Source organism: Athene cunicularia (genome assembly GCF_003259725.1).
Source record: "Athene cunicularia isolate RWA chromosome 2 unlocalized genomic scaffold, athCun1 chr2_part1, whole genome shotgun sequence".
In the NCBI taxonomy this organism is placed as follows: domain Eukaryota; kingdom Metazoa; phylum Chordata; class Aves; order Strigiformes; family Strigidae; genus Athene; species Athene cunicularia.
This window is the reverse complement of record NW_020799095.1, coordinates 136,435,601-136,448,741: the sequence shown is the minus strand read 5'-3', so window position 1 is coordinate 136,448,741 and position 13,141 is coordinate 136,435,601. Positions and strand designations below refer to the sequence as shown.

The 13,141-nt window shown below is 33.5% G+C and overlaps 1 protein-coding gene across 1 annotated transcript in view; it reads left to right on the top strand.

The window, feature by feature from the left end:
• The window catches only part of CSMD3 (CUB and Sushi multiple domains 3), a 622,514-nt gene that overhangs the window by 541,341 nt on the left and 68,032 nt on the right, over positions 1-13,141 (top strand). The window contains exons 52-53 of the mRNA XM_026841511.1: positions 70-264; positions 1,447-1,620. Coding sequence (XP_026697312.1) covers positions 70-264; positions 1,447-1,620 — 369 coding nt within the window. The remainder of the gene's footprint in view (positions 1-69; positions 265-1,446; positions 1,621-13,141) is intronic.

Genomic DNA, 13,141 nt, shown 5'->3' with positions numbered 1-13,141 from the left:
ACAAATAACTATGTGGGTTTTTTTGGTTTTGTTTTTGTTTTTTTGTTTTTTGTTTTTTTATTTTGGAAGTTGTTACATGTCCAAGCATCAATTCTTTTACACTGGAACATGGAAGATGGAGAATAGTGAATGGTTCACATTATGAGTATAAAACAAAAGTAGTTTTCAGCTGTGATCCAGGATATTATGGTTTGGGACCAGCATCTATTGAGTGTCTTGCTAACGGCACGTGGAGTTGGAGAAATGAGCGACCTTACTGCCAAAGTGAGTACATGTTGTATCTGCATCTACAGTACAGATTGTCAGATAAAAAATATTTATTTATTTGAAAGTAACTAATTAAATATTGGAATCAGTTAATTAGAAAAATGTTTCCTGGCTGGAATTCCTAGGTATCCTAAAGGGTATTATTTGGAAATGCAATCCATACCTGTAAGCACACTTCTGGATTTTAAAGGTCCTTAAATCTATAATGGCACAAATAAGTAAGAGAGAACATTTTCCTATATATTTTTCTAGGTCAGGAATGCTGTATAGTCTAGAAAAATGCAAAAACTTTGTATCCTGTCTACACACAATAAATAAAATAACCTTTCCTTTCACCTGGTTACCATACGGTGTGCAAATCCACAGCATTCCTACCATTAGGTGGAATGCTGATAACCAGCAATAGGTACTTTTCAAAAAAAAGAAGTATGTATATCTCTGTGTATATAGATATTTTACATACTATATATGTATTTGTAACCCTTTTTTCTTTAAAAGACAAACTTTTTTCACTATGTTTGGGGAAGTCTTGTTTCCAATATTACCATTACATTTTTTTTAGCATAAAGTGCACTAGCTGCTTTCACCCTTTGATAATCCACTGTCTTGTTTACTAGTAGCAAAGTTCTTTTTACTAATTCTTAGAATAAAATTATTAAATAATTATTATTATTTTGAATAAAAAGGTGCATTTAATTGTAAATAAATAGCAAGGAATTCCATGCACATTATTCACTCATTATAACAACATATTGTGTGAATGCTAGAGCAAGCATTTCATTATGACCTAGAAGACAAAAATTACATCTTCCCAAAGAAACATAAAGACAGTTTTTAAAATGAGAACAATTGTGATTTTGTAATATTAAGAAAAAGGTCATTGAAAACAATGTAATTAAATAATTAATAAAGTTCTGAATTGTGAGGGTTTTTAACTTCACAGAGACAATTTTAATTGGTCCTCCCCAGCTGTTTCATAGGTATTACTTCTGGGGAAGTAGCAGTCTTTGTATGTGGAGTTTTTAATCTATTTTTTTCTACTGAGCAAAATATTTCAAGCTGTGAAATTTATTTGTCTGGTTGACTGGTTGACATGTATTCCTGGTTGATAAGTATTATTCTATGTGTGTTTGCGATTCTCAGTTATACATTTCTGTTTTGTTTGGTTTTGCTCTAAAGTTATTTCTTGTGGAGAACTTCCTACACCTCCAAATGGGAATAAGATTGGAACTCAAATTACATATGGATCTACAGCTATATTTACTTGTGACTCAGGATACATGCTAGTTGGCTCTGCAGTGAGGGAATGTCTGTCTTCTGGACTCTGGAGCGGAATTGAGACCAGATGTTTAGGTAGGATACTACTGTCATGGTTTGCTTATTCTCTTTCTCTCTAGCAGACAAATGTAAGGAAAGAGAAACAGCTTGTCTGTTTCTGTTGTCACAGACAATGAAGAGAGTTCTGCGTGTGTGATTGCGTTGTTTTTCTCATCAAATATTGTTTGAGTTCCACAGATTTAATACCTTTTTCAATATCTTCCCAACATGCAAAACCTGTGTCACTGGATTGTTGCATAGTCTCTAAAGTCGACCTGTACATAAAGAACAAGACTGATTGATTCCAGATGTGTCAGCTTTAATACATATCCATAGTAAAATATCTGCATGGTAGACCTGAACTCAGTGGTTATGTTATAGAATTAATCTGTACCCTTGCAAAAGATACAGGGGGAAAAAAAATGTTTGTGGAAACTTTGACAGAAGCACTGTGGCCTTCTTTCTGAGAGAAAATTACTATCTATAGAATTTGACACCCTTTAGTTGTACATATATAGGCATCTTCACTTATTAAAAATACTCAGACACCAGTCCCTGAGTTCTTTATGAATAAAATGAACATATGATCTCAGTGAAACAATTTCATGGCTTTTTTTTTTTTTTTAATTCATTATGATCATGTGTACCTTCATCTGGGTTATTGTGTTAATTGCAGATACATTAATTTTAAGTCTATATGCAATTAGCATTTTGTTTGAGTTGAAGTCAAAGCTATGGTAGTGTTCTGATTTTAGGATGCAATATGAAAGCCATATTCTACCTTGCTATTTGTGGGGGCATGAGAATATAAAAAAAATCCATAAATTTTCAGAGGAATCTTTACTAGTATATACATTAAATATAGTGGCTTACTGCAATATCTCTGTGCAGATTGCTGTTTATCTTTTAGACTACTCTCTACCCCAAATAATTTTACTTCTGTAATACAGATTTTTTTTGGTGCAAATCTTCACTCAATCTTAATTTAAATTACTCATGAATGAGGAAAAGTGATGCTTATCAAACTACAAGTCTAAAGCTGGAATTTCTCCTGACATATATTTGAGAGGAACAGACAGGCTTCGTTTATGTTTCACTTTTACAATTAAAACCCATTTAACGGGTGGTGGTGGGAATAAAAGATCTTCATGTTTGCCTTTTTTTTTTTTTTTTAAGTTGCCATTAGCCATTTTCTTACCATTTAAGAAATGGTAAGACAGACAGACTGTTTTAAATCTAAAAGTGTTGGAGCACAATAGTATGCATGTAATAGAAATGTTCTCACTTCTTCTTTTTTTTTTTTTTTTTTTTTTTTAATATTTATTGGTTTGTCTGCAATGGTTACAGCTATTGAAGTTTAGAGAAATGTGAAAATTTTCATCAGAGAAATATTAATGTAAAACAAGCCAAATTATTTTTATCATTTATCTTAAAGTCTTTGCGCTTTCACTTGCTGAAAAATGTAGTTGTGCTTGGACTCAGGTGGCTACGGTGTATTTCTATTTTAAGTGTCAAAGATGCCTTTAAGAGTACACTTAGAAGACATTAATAAAATCCTACAGGCTAAAATAATAGCCTTTTCCAAGTATTTTGTTTAAAATTACAAGTTATTTTTTCAAAAGTTTTACTCAAATCATCTTACTTAATAATTGTATTAGAGAATTTAATTTTTATTCCAGTTACATGTAATTTGAAAAATTTATGAAAGGTGTAATAAATAAGAATGTATCAGCAACAGAACCTAAAACTAGTTAGTGCTGAACCTAACAAAAAAAGAATACAAAAAAGAACTAGAGCATAGATAAGCTCTAAATCACCGAAAATGCTGACTAAAATCCAAATTGTATTACAGCACAAACAAAATTCCATGACATTGTAGATGGTTGTGCATAATTATAATGACAGCCATAATAGTGTCAGAGTATGTTAATAGTTTTCACAGCCTTTTTTTTAATCTTTCTTTTTCAGTTCCTGCTTCTTTTATTACAAGGACATTAGTAGTACTTTATGGCTATTGCATCAGGAGACAGTAGATGGCAAAGATAATTACAGTTAACACAACTGCCCTCTTTTCTGAACCTCCTTTTTTTTTTTATTTTTTTCCCCCTGCAAAATACCTAAATAACAATTTAATATTCTATGACGAATCATATTAATGTAATGATCTTGGTTTGATCTTTCATTGGATGTAGTAGGAAATTGATATCTGGATCAGTATTCTTGTTCTCCACAGCTGGTGAGAAGAAACAATGTTCAAATTGAAATAATAAAACAAAATAGAGAGCCCGTGAAATAATTTTGTTGTGGAGGTCTTAAAAATAAATAAATATTTCACAAGATTTCACGTTGAAAAACCTGGAAAAAAAAAATCACTTTAATCTTTTAAAATAAAGTAACAGTCAAAAACAAAAGCCATGACTGTTGTGTCTCCAAGGTTACAGACTGCCTCTCACAGTTTATTCTGCTTGATCTTTTTCTATACTGAAAACATTAAATCAGTTTCTGTGGAAAGGCCTATGTAATAAATCCTGGAGAAATATTCAGTAACAGCATAGATTTCTATTGAATATCCTATTCATTAAAAAAATGAAGAAATCTGTGTATTTGTTACACTTTCCTCAGGGAAAAATATTTAAATATTTGATTAAGAAATTAATTGTTCTGTTTCTGGTTATATGAAAACTTAGTATATATTATTTTTTTATTACATTAATTTTATTTGCTTTAATTTACTCACGAGTAACTGTAATCATTAGAACATATATTTACATAACTATAAAAAAGTTCTATTTATTTATTTACTTTAATGCCTATAATCAGCTATTTATTAAACTGAGCATTTCCCAAAGCAGAAATAAGTAGGGTCTACTTCAGTAACACTACAGTGCTTTCAGTTTTTTAATGATGAACAAAATTTTCTGACATTTTCTAAGGTTTCTCTACCACTGAGATTTTTCTTCCCTTTCTTCATTAGCACTATTTTCAGACTTTTTATGTACTCAAAGGAGAAGCACTATCAGAAGATCATTACTTTTACAACATCACAATTTGAGGATCAGGCCTACCTTTGTTGTTGGTTGGGGATTTTTTGTTTGTTTGTTGGGGATTTTTTTTTGTCTAAATCAGCTTGGCAGGAGGAAATACATAGACATTTCCAGAAAGCTGCACAATTTTCAAAGTGACTGTGGATAAAAGTTGACGTGGTGGAGATTGGTATGTGTTGAAATGACTTTTCTTGAGGTCATATGTCGTCTTCTAAAATGTTTCCTGTATTCATTTGAATACCATTTCAGAAAACATAGTTAAAAAATACTCCAACAAAGTAAACTTAAGATACAAAAATATATCATGCTTTGAAAAACCTTTCTGTTGGATCCAGTTCTTTTCATACTTAAAAGCAACAGCTGTTTTCTTAAATTATACCAAAGCATTCTGATTTCTTTCTGGGACATTGTTTATTGTTAATGTAATGTAAAAAGTGGGGTATCTAATTTTATTGAGTTTCTCTCTGTTGTGTTAGTTACATGACTGAGTAATTTTAGAAGGTGCTTAGACATCATATCAATGAAAACCCTGTAAAAACTGGGGAAAAAAAAAAAAAAAGTTATTTTCAACCGTCAAACTCAGTAAAGGAAAGATACCTTATGCCAACTTTTCCTTATTGTTGATTAGTAAACCAACTCCAGCTTTTCACATTTAAGTTGTGAATACATGCTATTCAACACAGCTGGACTATCTTCAACCCTCATTAATTAATTCCTTCTTTCTCAGTTCTTCCTAACATCTAAACACATTGATAAAGCAGATCTGTTGACATTGTCTCCCTTCTTTACCAAAATTAATTGCTGTCATTTCCTGCATATGTCCTAGGCAGAATCAGCAATTGCTGGAATGACAGGTGTGTTCAGTTCTGCAAGTTAGTATTAAATCTGAAATCAAGGTAAAGAAAATATGATTAAATTTTTTAAAGGTCTACAAGATCTCATATTTTGTGGTTAATCTTGATGTTATGAAATGATGTTATATTTAGTTCACTTGGAGAACTAAACACACCTTTGTAAAATGCTATAGTATCCATAGGAATTAAAATGCAAAAAGGAAGACGGAAGTTTACTTGATCTATAAGACATATGGAGGTGTTTTTCCTATACATGACTGATACTAGAGGAGTTTTCAACAAAGAAAGACAAGTAGCAGAAAAAAGTTAACCCACTCAAACTGCATTCAAGAAAGCATTAAATGCCAGCACTTACCCTACAATAGTATCAGGAATACCTTTCATCTCTTCTCAAAGAGAAACAGTATGCCTCACATACTGTGTCTTTTTATTAACAAATAATCCAACAGAAAGGAGCAGATCATGAGACCAATAATTTCTTCTGAATTCTCTATATCTGCATTCCATATGGTCAGAGAATTTTCCTTGGACATTATCTGGTCTTGTACTCTGAGCTAAATGTCATTTTAACTCATGATTCTAAACTGTCAAGAGGATCTGTCAATAATTTTGACCTATTTGTCTCCAAAAGGAGATAGAACACTTGTTTTGTGCACCTCAAGTTGAGCTTCATAATGTGCTTCCTCTGAAAGGAAGATAATTTGTTCATATCAAAACTACTCAGCACATTTAAAAGTTACAAGGAGTATCTGAGCCAAAATGCTAATGTAGACACAACCTGTGACTTGTTATCTGAGGGATTTATACTCAACTTCCTCTCTTCCCTTCATTTCATTAGAAATGAAATACCAGTTCCAAATACTAATGAGTCATTGGTGGCAGCCTGCTACTCACAAAGAAAATATAATGACATATAAGAAAGCAGTTATCCATTAATTCTTTACAAAGCAATGTTGTCCATGGGGTAAAAGAGTAGTAGATATACTGGTTAGGGCAGAGCAACAATGTAAGCTGACAGTGAATAATATGCTGCCCATGAATCAACCAGTGCTGTGGAGAGGTTATGGGACAGGTAAGGATCTGCCATTTAGGACCTCCAGTCAATTCATAACTGAAAGATAACAAAATAAGAGATGAAGCATTTTTTTCATAAAACTGGTTTATAAGCTCTGTGTACATTAGTGAATGAAAGCACCAGCGGGGAGGTTAGATAACCAAATGAGAAGGTATGAAAATATATTAAATTTACATACATTGTGGATAAATTAAATCAGGAACTGAAAATATACATATTTAAGTTATATGCCATTTATTTATTTGGAACAGAAAGGTAGAACAGTAGAGCTGGAGAGTTATCTTCCAGTTCTTTTATTTAAGAGGAAAGTATGCATACTCAGGAGTGAGTGTACCTTTACATTTCTACCAGGTAAGGACAAAGGAATCAAAGTATTTCTATTTTCCCAATCAGATTTCAGTCACTGAAGGGTTTCTGTGGCTATGTATCCTCTGAAGCGTAGCCTTTCTGCCACTATTTTAATCCTTAACACTTTTGGAAAAACATACGACTAACATCTTCCTCTTCACTGTTTTTAAACATTTTTTTTTTATACTCATGGTATTTCAACTTAAAGGGGAATCTATATCTCCAGTGATACTGAATTAATATATCTAGAGTTAGCCATATGCTTCTCTTTGTTCTTCAATACTATTGCATAATAATAATAACTAGACTTTCAAATGAGCTATATGATGTTTCATTTTAAAGAATTAGTCAGCCATTTCAAGGAATTCAGCAGAGAACTTCCTTCTGTGGATGATGGATTGAAAAATATTTAAAAGAATGTTACCATTCATTCTGAACAGTTTTAGTACAGCTTGAACAGCTGGCAAGGTGAGGATTTTCTGAAACTAGCAGGAGAAAGAGCCCAAACCCTGTTTTGTCCAGGGCTGTATCAGTGTTGTTTCAATACTGTTATTTTCTACAGAAGATGTTGTTTGTGAACAAGAGGATGTAAAATTTCACAATTATAAGAAATGCAAGCCTTGTAGAGAAGAAAGATACTCCAGCAAATAAATATTCCCTCCTCAGCTGAGGTCATCTTGACAGTTTAATTAACTTTGTTGAATAATAACCTAAATCTCTTTTTTTCAATAATATACTGATATGTAGATTTCTTTCTCTACTATGCTCATGTTTGACATTACTGACAGTTAAAATAAGCATAGGTACGTTTTTGCCATTTAATATAAAGTTTCTATATTCATTTATTCCTACTCTTGCATCTCAGAGAGTAATCTGCAGAACAAAAAACTTCACTTGCAGCTGAGATTTCAGATTCCGACAGGAACTTATTATGCTCATTCTTCATTGCTAGAGCTGGATTTCATGTCAAGATAATCAATTTATTTGGTGCTCATATGTCATTAATATCCTCCATTTCTAATTTCGTTTCTTAATAGTATGTCATGTAGTTATCCTTCTCAAGCTTTTTTAGACTGAAAATTGAGAATTTTAGTTATTTCCCCCCTCAAATCTGTTATTCAGTAAAACCTTCACATTTAATATCTTTCTTTGTATCATTCACTCATTGCCTTTGGTTCAATATTATGAATATCCGGTTACATTAAGCACTAGAGGTCTCAACTGAATCCACAGAACTGCTATATAGGTCTTTTATATCCATATCATAGAAAAGATGGAACTACACCCAGTCTTATGATACAGAACTAAAATAAAGTCATTAACAGTGAAAAAGGCTATCCTGAAAACAGTCTAGAATGGCCTAATCTAAAATAGTCTAGAATCCTAACATAGTGTGAAGTCAGCTATTTGCTACTAGGGTGTTAGAACATTTACACCCCACTCCTCCAGGAACAGTAATGATGACAATCTATTGTTGCAAATTGTTAAATGGAGATTTTTCTAATTTTATTTGCTAATTTTATTTCAGCTTTTCGTCTATCCATAACCCAGTAATTAATGTAGTAGAGTAAACGTATATATTCAGCAAGGTACCCTGCAAGGGTGTAATATTTTTTTCTCTCATTCATTCTGATAAATGCAGATTAGAAGTACAATATTGATCCTACTGCTTTACATTTCATCTGTCCCATATTTACCATAAAGCTTATATGATTGGTTTTCATTTTTTTCAATAGCTTTCCAAGGCGACTACAACAGTTTTATATTTGCTTATAACTGGTCTTAGAATCATACTACTACTTTGCGGATAAAAAAGAGATATTCCATTAGATAATAACAGTACTATTAAGTCGTTTATCCATGATAAATAAATGCTTAATCACTTATTGGCCGTTTAAACATGACTGTAAATTGATAAAAGAATTGGCATTTCTTAAATGCTTTCTCATCTATTTGCACAATAGATTTCCTAAAACCCAAGAGAAATTAAAAGAAAAAAGAAAAAAAGAGAAAAAAACAAACAAACAAACAAAAAACAAACCAAAACCCAGGAGACAGATCTGTTGCTGAGTATTTCAACCATTATTTTCCCAGCAGTACTCTTAGTCTTTTCTCATCGGTCCTTTACTTTCTACTCCCTTTTCTTTTTGCATGAGTTTTCAGTTTTCTGCTATAGGTTTTCAGGCAGATTTTGTCTGTATTTAGAGAGAGCTCTCAATATCATACCCAGTTTGCAGTATTTGCATTCAGTCCCCAGTGAAAACACTCCAGCTTCAGAGCTTAAATCCTGAGCAGTTTTGTATCTGGATTATATTTAGGAGGAATAATTTAGCTATCTCATTGCAAAAGACAGTTAGCTACAAATTATGGTTATACTGAATGAAGGCTGAGTATTGCAACCAGCAGTATTACCATTTTATTCATTTTCATTATACCAAATTTCACAACTAAAATGTTCCTCTTCCATAATGATTCAGTTGGGGTAAGTATGACATATTTCTGTAATGAGAACATGTTTTAAATTATGTCCCTTTATGGCTTTGCACTATTTTTTGCAGTAGTGAAATCGTATGTAATTCCCTGTTTATACTGGTGTGACAAAACTGACATCAATTACTTGGTACAAGCAAGTGAGAGTAAAAAGGTTCTAGGGATACAGCTGTGAAATAAAATGAAGGGTTAGAGTTGATCTTTGATGCTGTTGCACAATAAATAAGTCTCATTCAGAAACAAAGGCAGTTTCTCAGAAAGCTATACATGTGCAGTATTTGTTTTTCTCAGACTACCAAAGAATCAACAGTAATCAACAGTAATCTGAAGGCTTTGGAAACTTCCACAATCAAAACAACCCTTCAAAACCCCAAACTCATTTTATATATATATATATATATATATATATACACACACATATATATATATATATATAAATACATATATATATATGTGCACCTATATACAGAAATGCAAACACATAATACACAAATAAAAGCATCAAAGGCTACTGAATGACACTTCAAAAACTAATTTCAGAATGTTAATAAGGGCAAATAAATATCTTTATTTGTCACAAATCCCTTAAAATAAGAGTTTAAATGAAAGTACTGAAAATAATTAACAGCAGAATTAATCATAAAAACTACTGGGATATGCAGTAATGAATATGAGCATATCCTTAATGTATAATGAACATTTTGGAATTCTTTTTTTTTTCACAGGTATCTTAAGAGAAAAATTACAAAAGGGAAGAATTCTGTTAATAGTCATGAGAAAAATAAATAAACACCTTGCTTTTGGAAGAAATACATCAAAACCAGAATAGAATGGAAGAGAAATTAAGTAATAATTACTTTTCCAGATATGGGTGTGGATGGTGACAGGGTTTTTTATTGGTTTGGAGGTTGGAGTTTTTTTCTTCCTCTTCTTTTTTTATTGGTGTTGGAGAAGTAATAATAGCAACTATTACAAGTGAAAGGTCTTTATTTCCTCTGAGGGAGACCAACTCTCTGAATGTGTGAAACAGAGTGGGAAAACAAGGCAAACAAAGAAAAGTCTTCTGGAAAATATTAATGAGACTCTGACTTCATCACAATTTAGGGAATTTATTCAGCTGCATAAATTAGTGGAAATTTCAGAAATGTTCTCAAAGGTTCTCTTAACAGGAACTACCATTACATATACTTTCTGCAGCAAACACTGAACTGCTTACCACATGCACCTACATGACAGATGGTATTTTGAAAATGAAACAAATCAGACTGAACTCATCTCAATGCTCATCTGAAAGTAGAGTGAAAACTAGAGACAAATCTTTCAAATCCCAAATAGTTTTTGGTTTTAAAAATTGAGATTAAAAGGGTGTCACAAGTCTGGCGTATCCTGTTTTTAAATAATAATTAATTCATTAACACTGGCATAATAAGTTGATTTAGAATTCTGTTATGATAGAACTACAGTTTTATAATATTTTTCATACATTTAAATATCAATTTTTCAGTTTACAAACCTTACACAGTGACAGGAGTACACTCTACTATTAAAAAAAAAAAAAAAAGTACTTATTTACTAATAGTGCTCAGTTTACAATCACTCATGCAATATAGTTAGGGCTTCAAAGATAGACAGAGTGAGAGGAAATAGTCAAGAAGGAGGGATTTGAAATAATAGAATCATAGAACAGCCCAAGTTGGAAGGGAACCCGAAAGATCATCTGGTCCAAACTTTCATGGGAAAGGGAGCTCAGATGGATTATCTAGCACCCTTTCCACTCACATCTTGAAAATTTACAGAGATGGGGACTCCATCACATCCCTGAGGAGATTGTTCTGGTGTTTGTTTGTACTGTAAAAAAATTCTATCTTATGTCAAGATTAAATCTCCCTCAGTGCAACATGTACCCATTGCCCCTGGTCTCCATGTGACTTCTTATGAAGAGGGAACCTCCATCTTCTTTGTAAGTACCAGAATACTGTGATGAGGTCCCCCATGAGCCTTTTCTTCAAGGTCTTTCCTTCAGCCTTTCTTCATATGACAGGTACTCCAACCCTTTATTATCTTCATGGCCTGCCTTTGGACCACCCCCCAGACTTCTTTTGCATCTTTCTTCAGTGGTGGGAAGAAGAATGGACACAGTACTCCAGGTGCAGCCAGACAAGACTGAGTAGAGTGGGATGATCACATCTGTATCTCTGCTAGTAATACTCCTGCAGATGCAGCCCAGGATCCAATTTGCCTTCATTGCTGCAGCAGCGCACTGCTGACTCATGTTCAGCTTGTTGTCCACCAGGACTCCCAGGTCCCTTTCAGCAAGGCAGCTCCCCAGTCACACAGATCCTAGCCTGTACCGGGCTCTTTGGTTATTCTGTCTCAGGTGTGGGCCCTTGCACTTGTCTTTGTTAAACTCCATACACTCGGTGCTAGCCTGCTATTCCAGCCTGTCCATGTCTCTGTAAGATGGCTCTCCCTTCTGGCATGTTCACCTTACCACCCAGTCTGGTGCCATTAGCAAACTTGTGAGGGTGCTTTCACTCCCATCATCCACATTTGTTATGAAGATGTTGAAGAATGTGGGGCCCCACATCAATCCCTGGGGAATCCCTCTTGTGACAGGCTGCCAGACTGAGTAAAAATCATTGATCACCACCCTCTGAGTATGGCCTGTTAACCAGTTCCCTACCCATCTCTCACACCGCCCACCCAATCTGTACCTTGCCAGTTCGTCCAGGAGAAGGCTGGGGAAAGCTGTCAAATGCTTTACTGAATTCTAGGTAAACAACATCCACTGCTCTCCCCTTGTCAACAGAAGATGTCAAAGAAAGAAAAAGAAAAGAAGAAAGAAAAAACAAACTCAAAAGTCAAAAGAAGTCAAAACTAGGGTCTGAGAGGTTTATGACAATGAGAAGAAGTAGGCTGAGAGGATGAGAATTTAAGATGCTAATGCAAGACTTACAGGTGATTTTCAATTACCTTTTCACCTGTCCCAGTTGAATGATTTTTGTAATGTCCATGCACAGCTGCAGAAACTGCACTGTGATCTTAGTAACCCGATGTGTTGACTTACTTCAGTTTTATTCCCTCTGCACAGGAAATAGAGCTTGACATTTAGGGTGGTATATTCTGCTTCCACTTTACTGCCATAAAGCAACACTAAAATCTTAACTAAGAACTAGGCCAATTATTGAAATTAAATGCAATTAGAAAATTATTTCCTTGAACATGGTCTGAATCTCTGCAAAGTGTCTGCTTGCACTTTTGGTAGAACCTGGTATTTTCTAGCTCAGTTTTTACTCCTCATCTGGTTAGTCCTGTTTATCATCACAAATATGATAGGGAAGTTGGACCCTTTATGGCATGTTCAAGGAAGTCCACTATGTACTGAACAGATTATGACTTTACTAGAGAATTAAGAAGTTTACTGACAAAAAAATTTCTAAGTGTATTATGCCTTCTAATCCCAGAAAACATAAAACAAATTTCAGGTATGCTTGCTCCTTATGTAACACTGGGGAGGGGACAAAAAGGGGTTATATACCTTTGAACAGTACCAGATTCAGACTCCTGTTCCTTATACAGAAGTCAAATTGCACTCATCAATTTAATCTATGTGAAGGTTCACATACTACCTATGTTTTAAATTCTGATGGCTTTATCATAGTTCATATGATGAAGGACTATGTGAGGCTTAAATTGCCAGAAACAAGTTATAATAAAATCTCAGATTTGCTTCTTTTTTTTTTTTT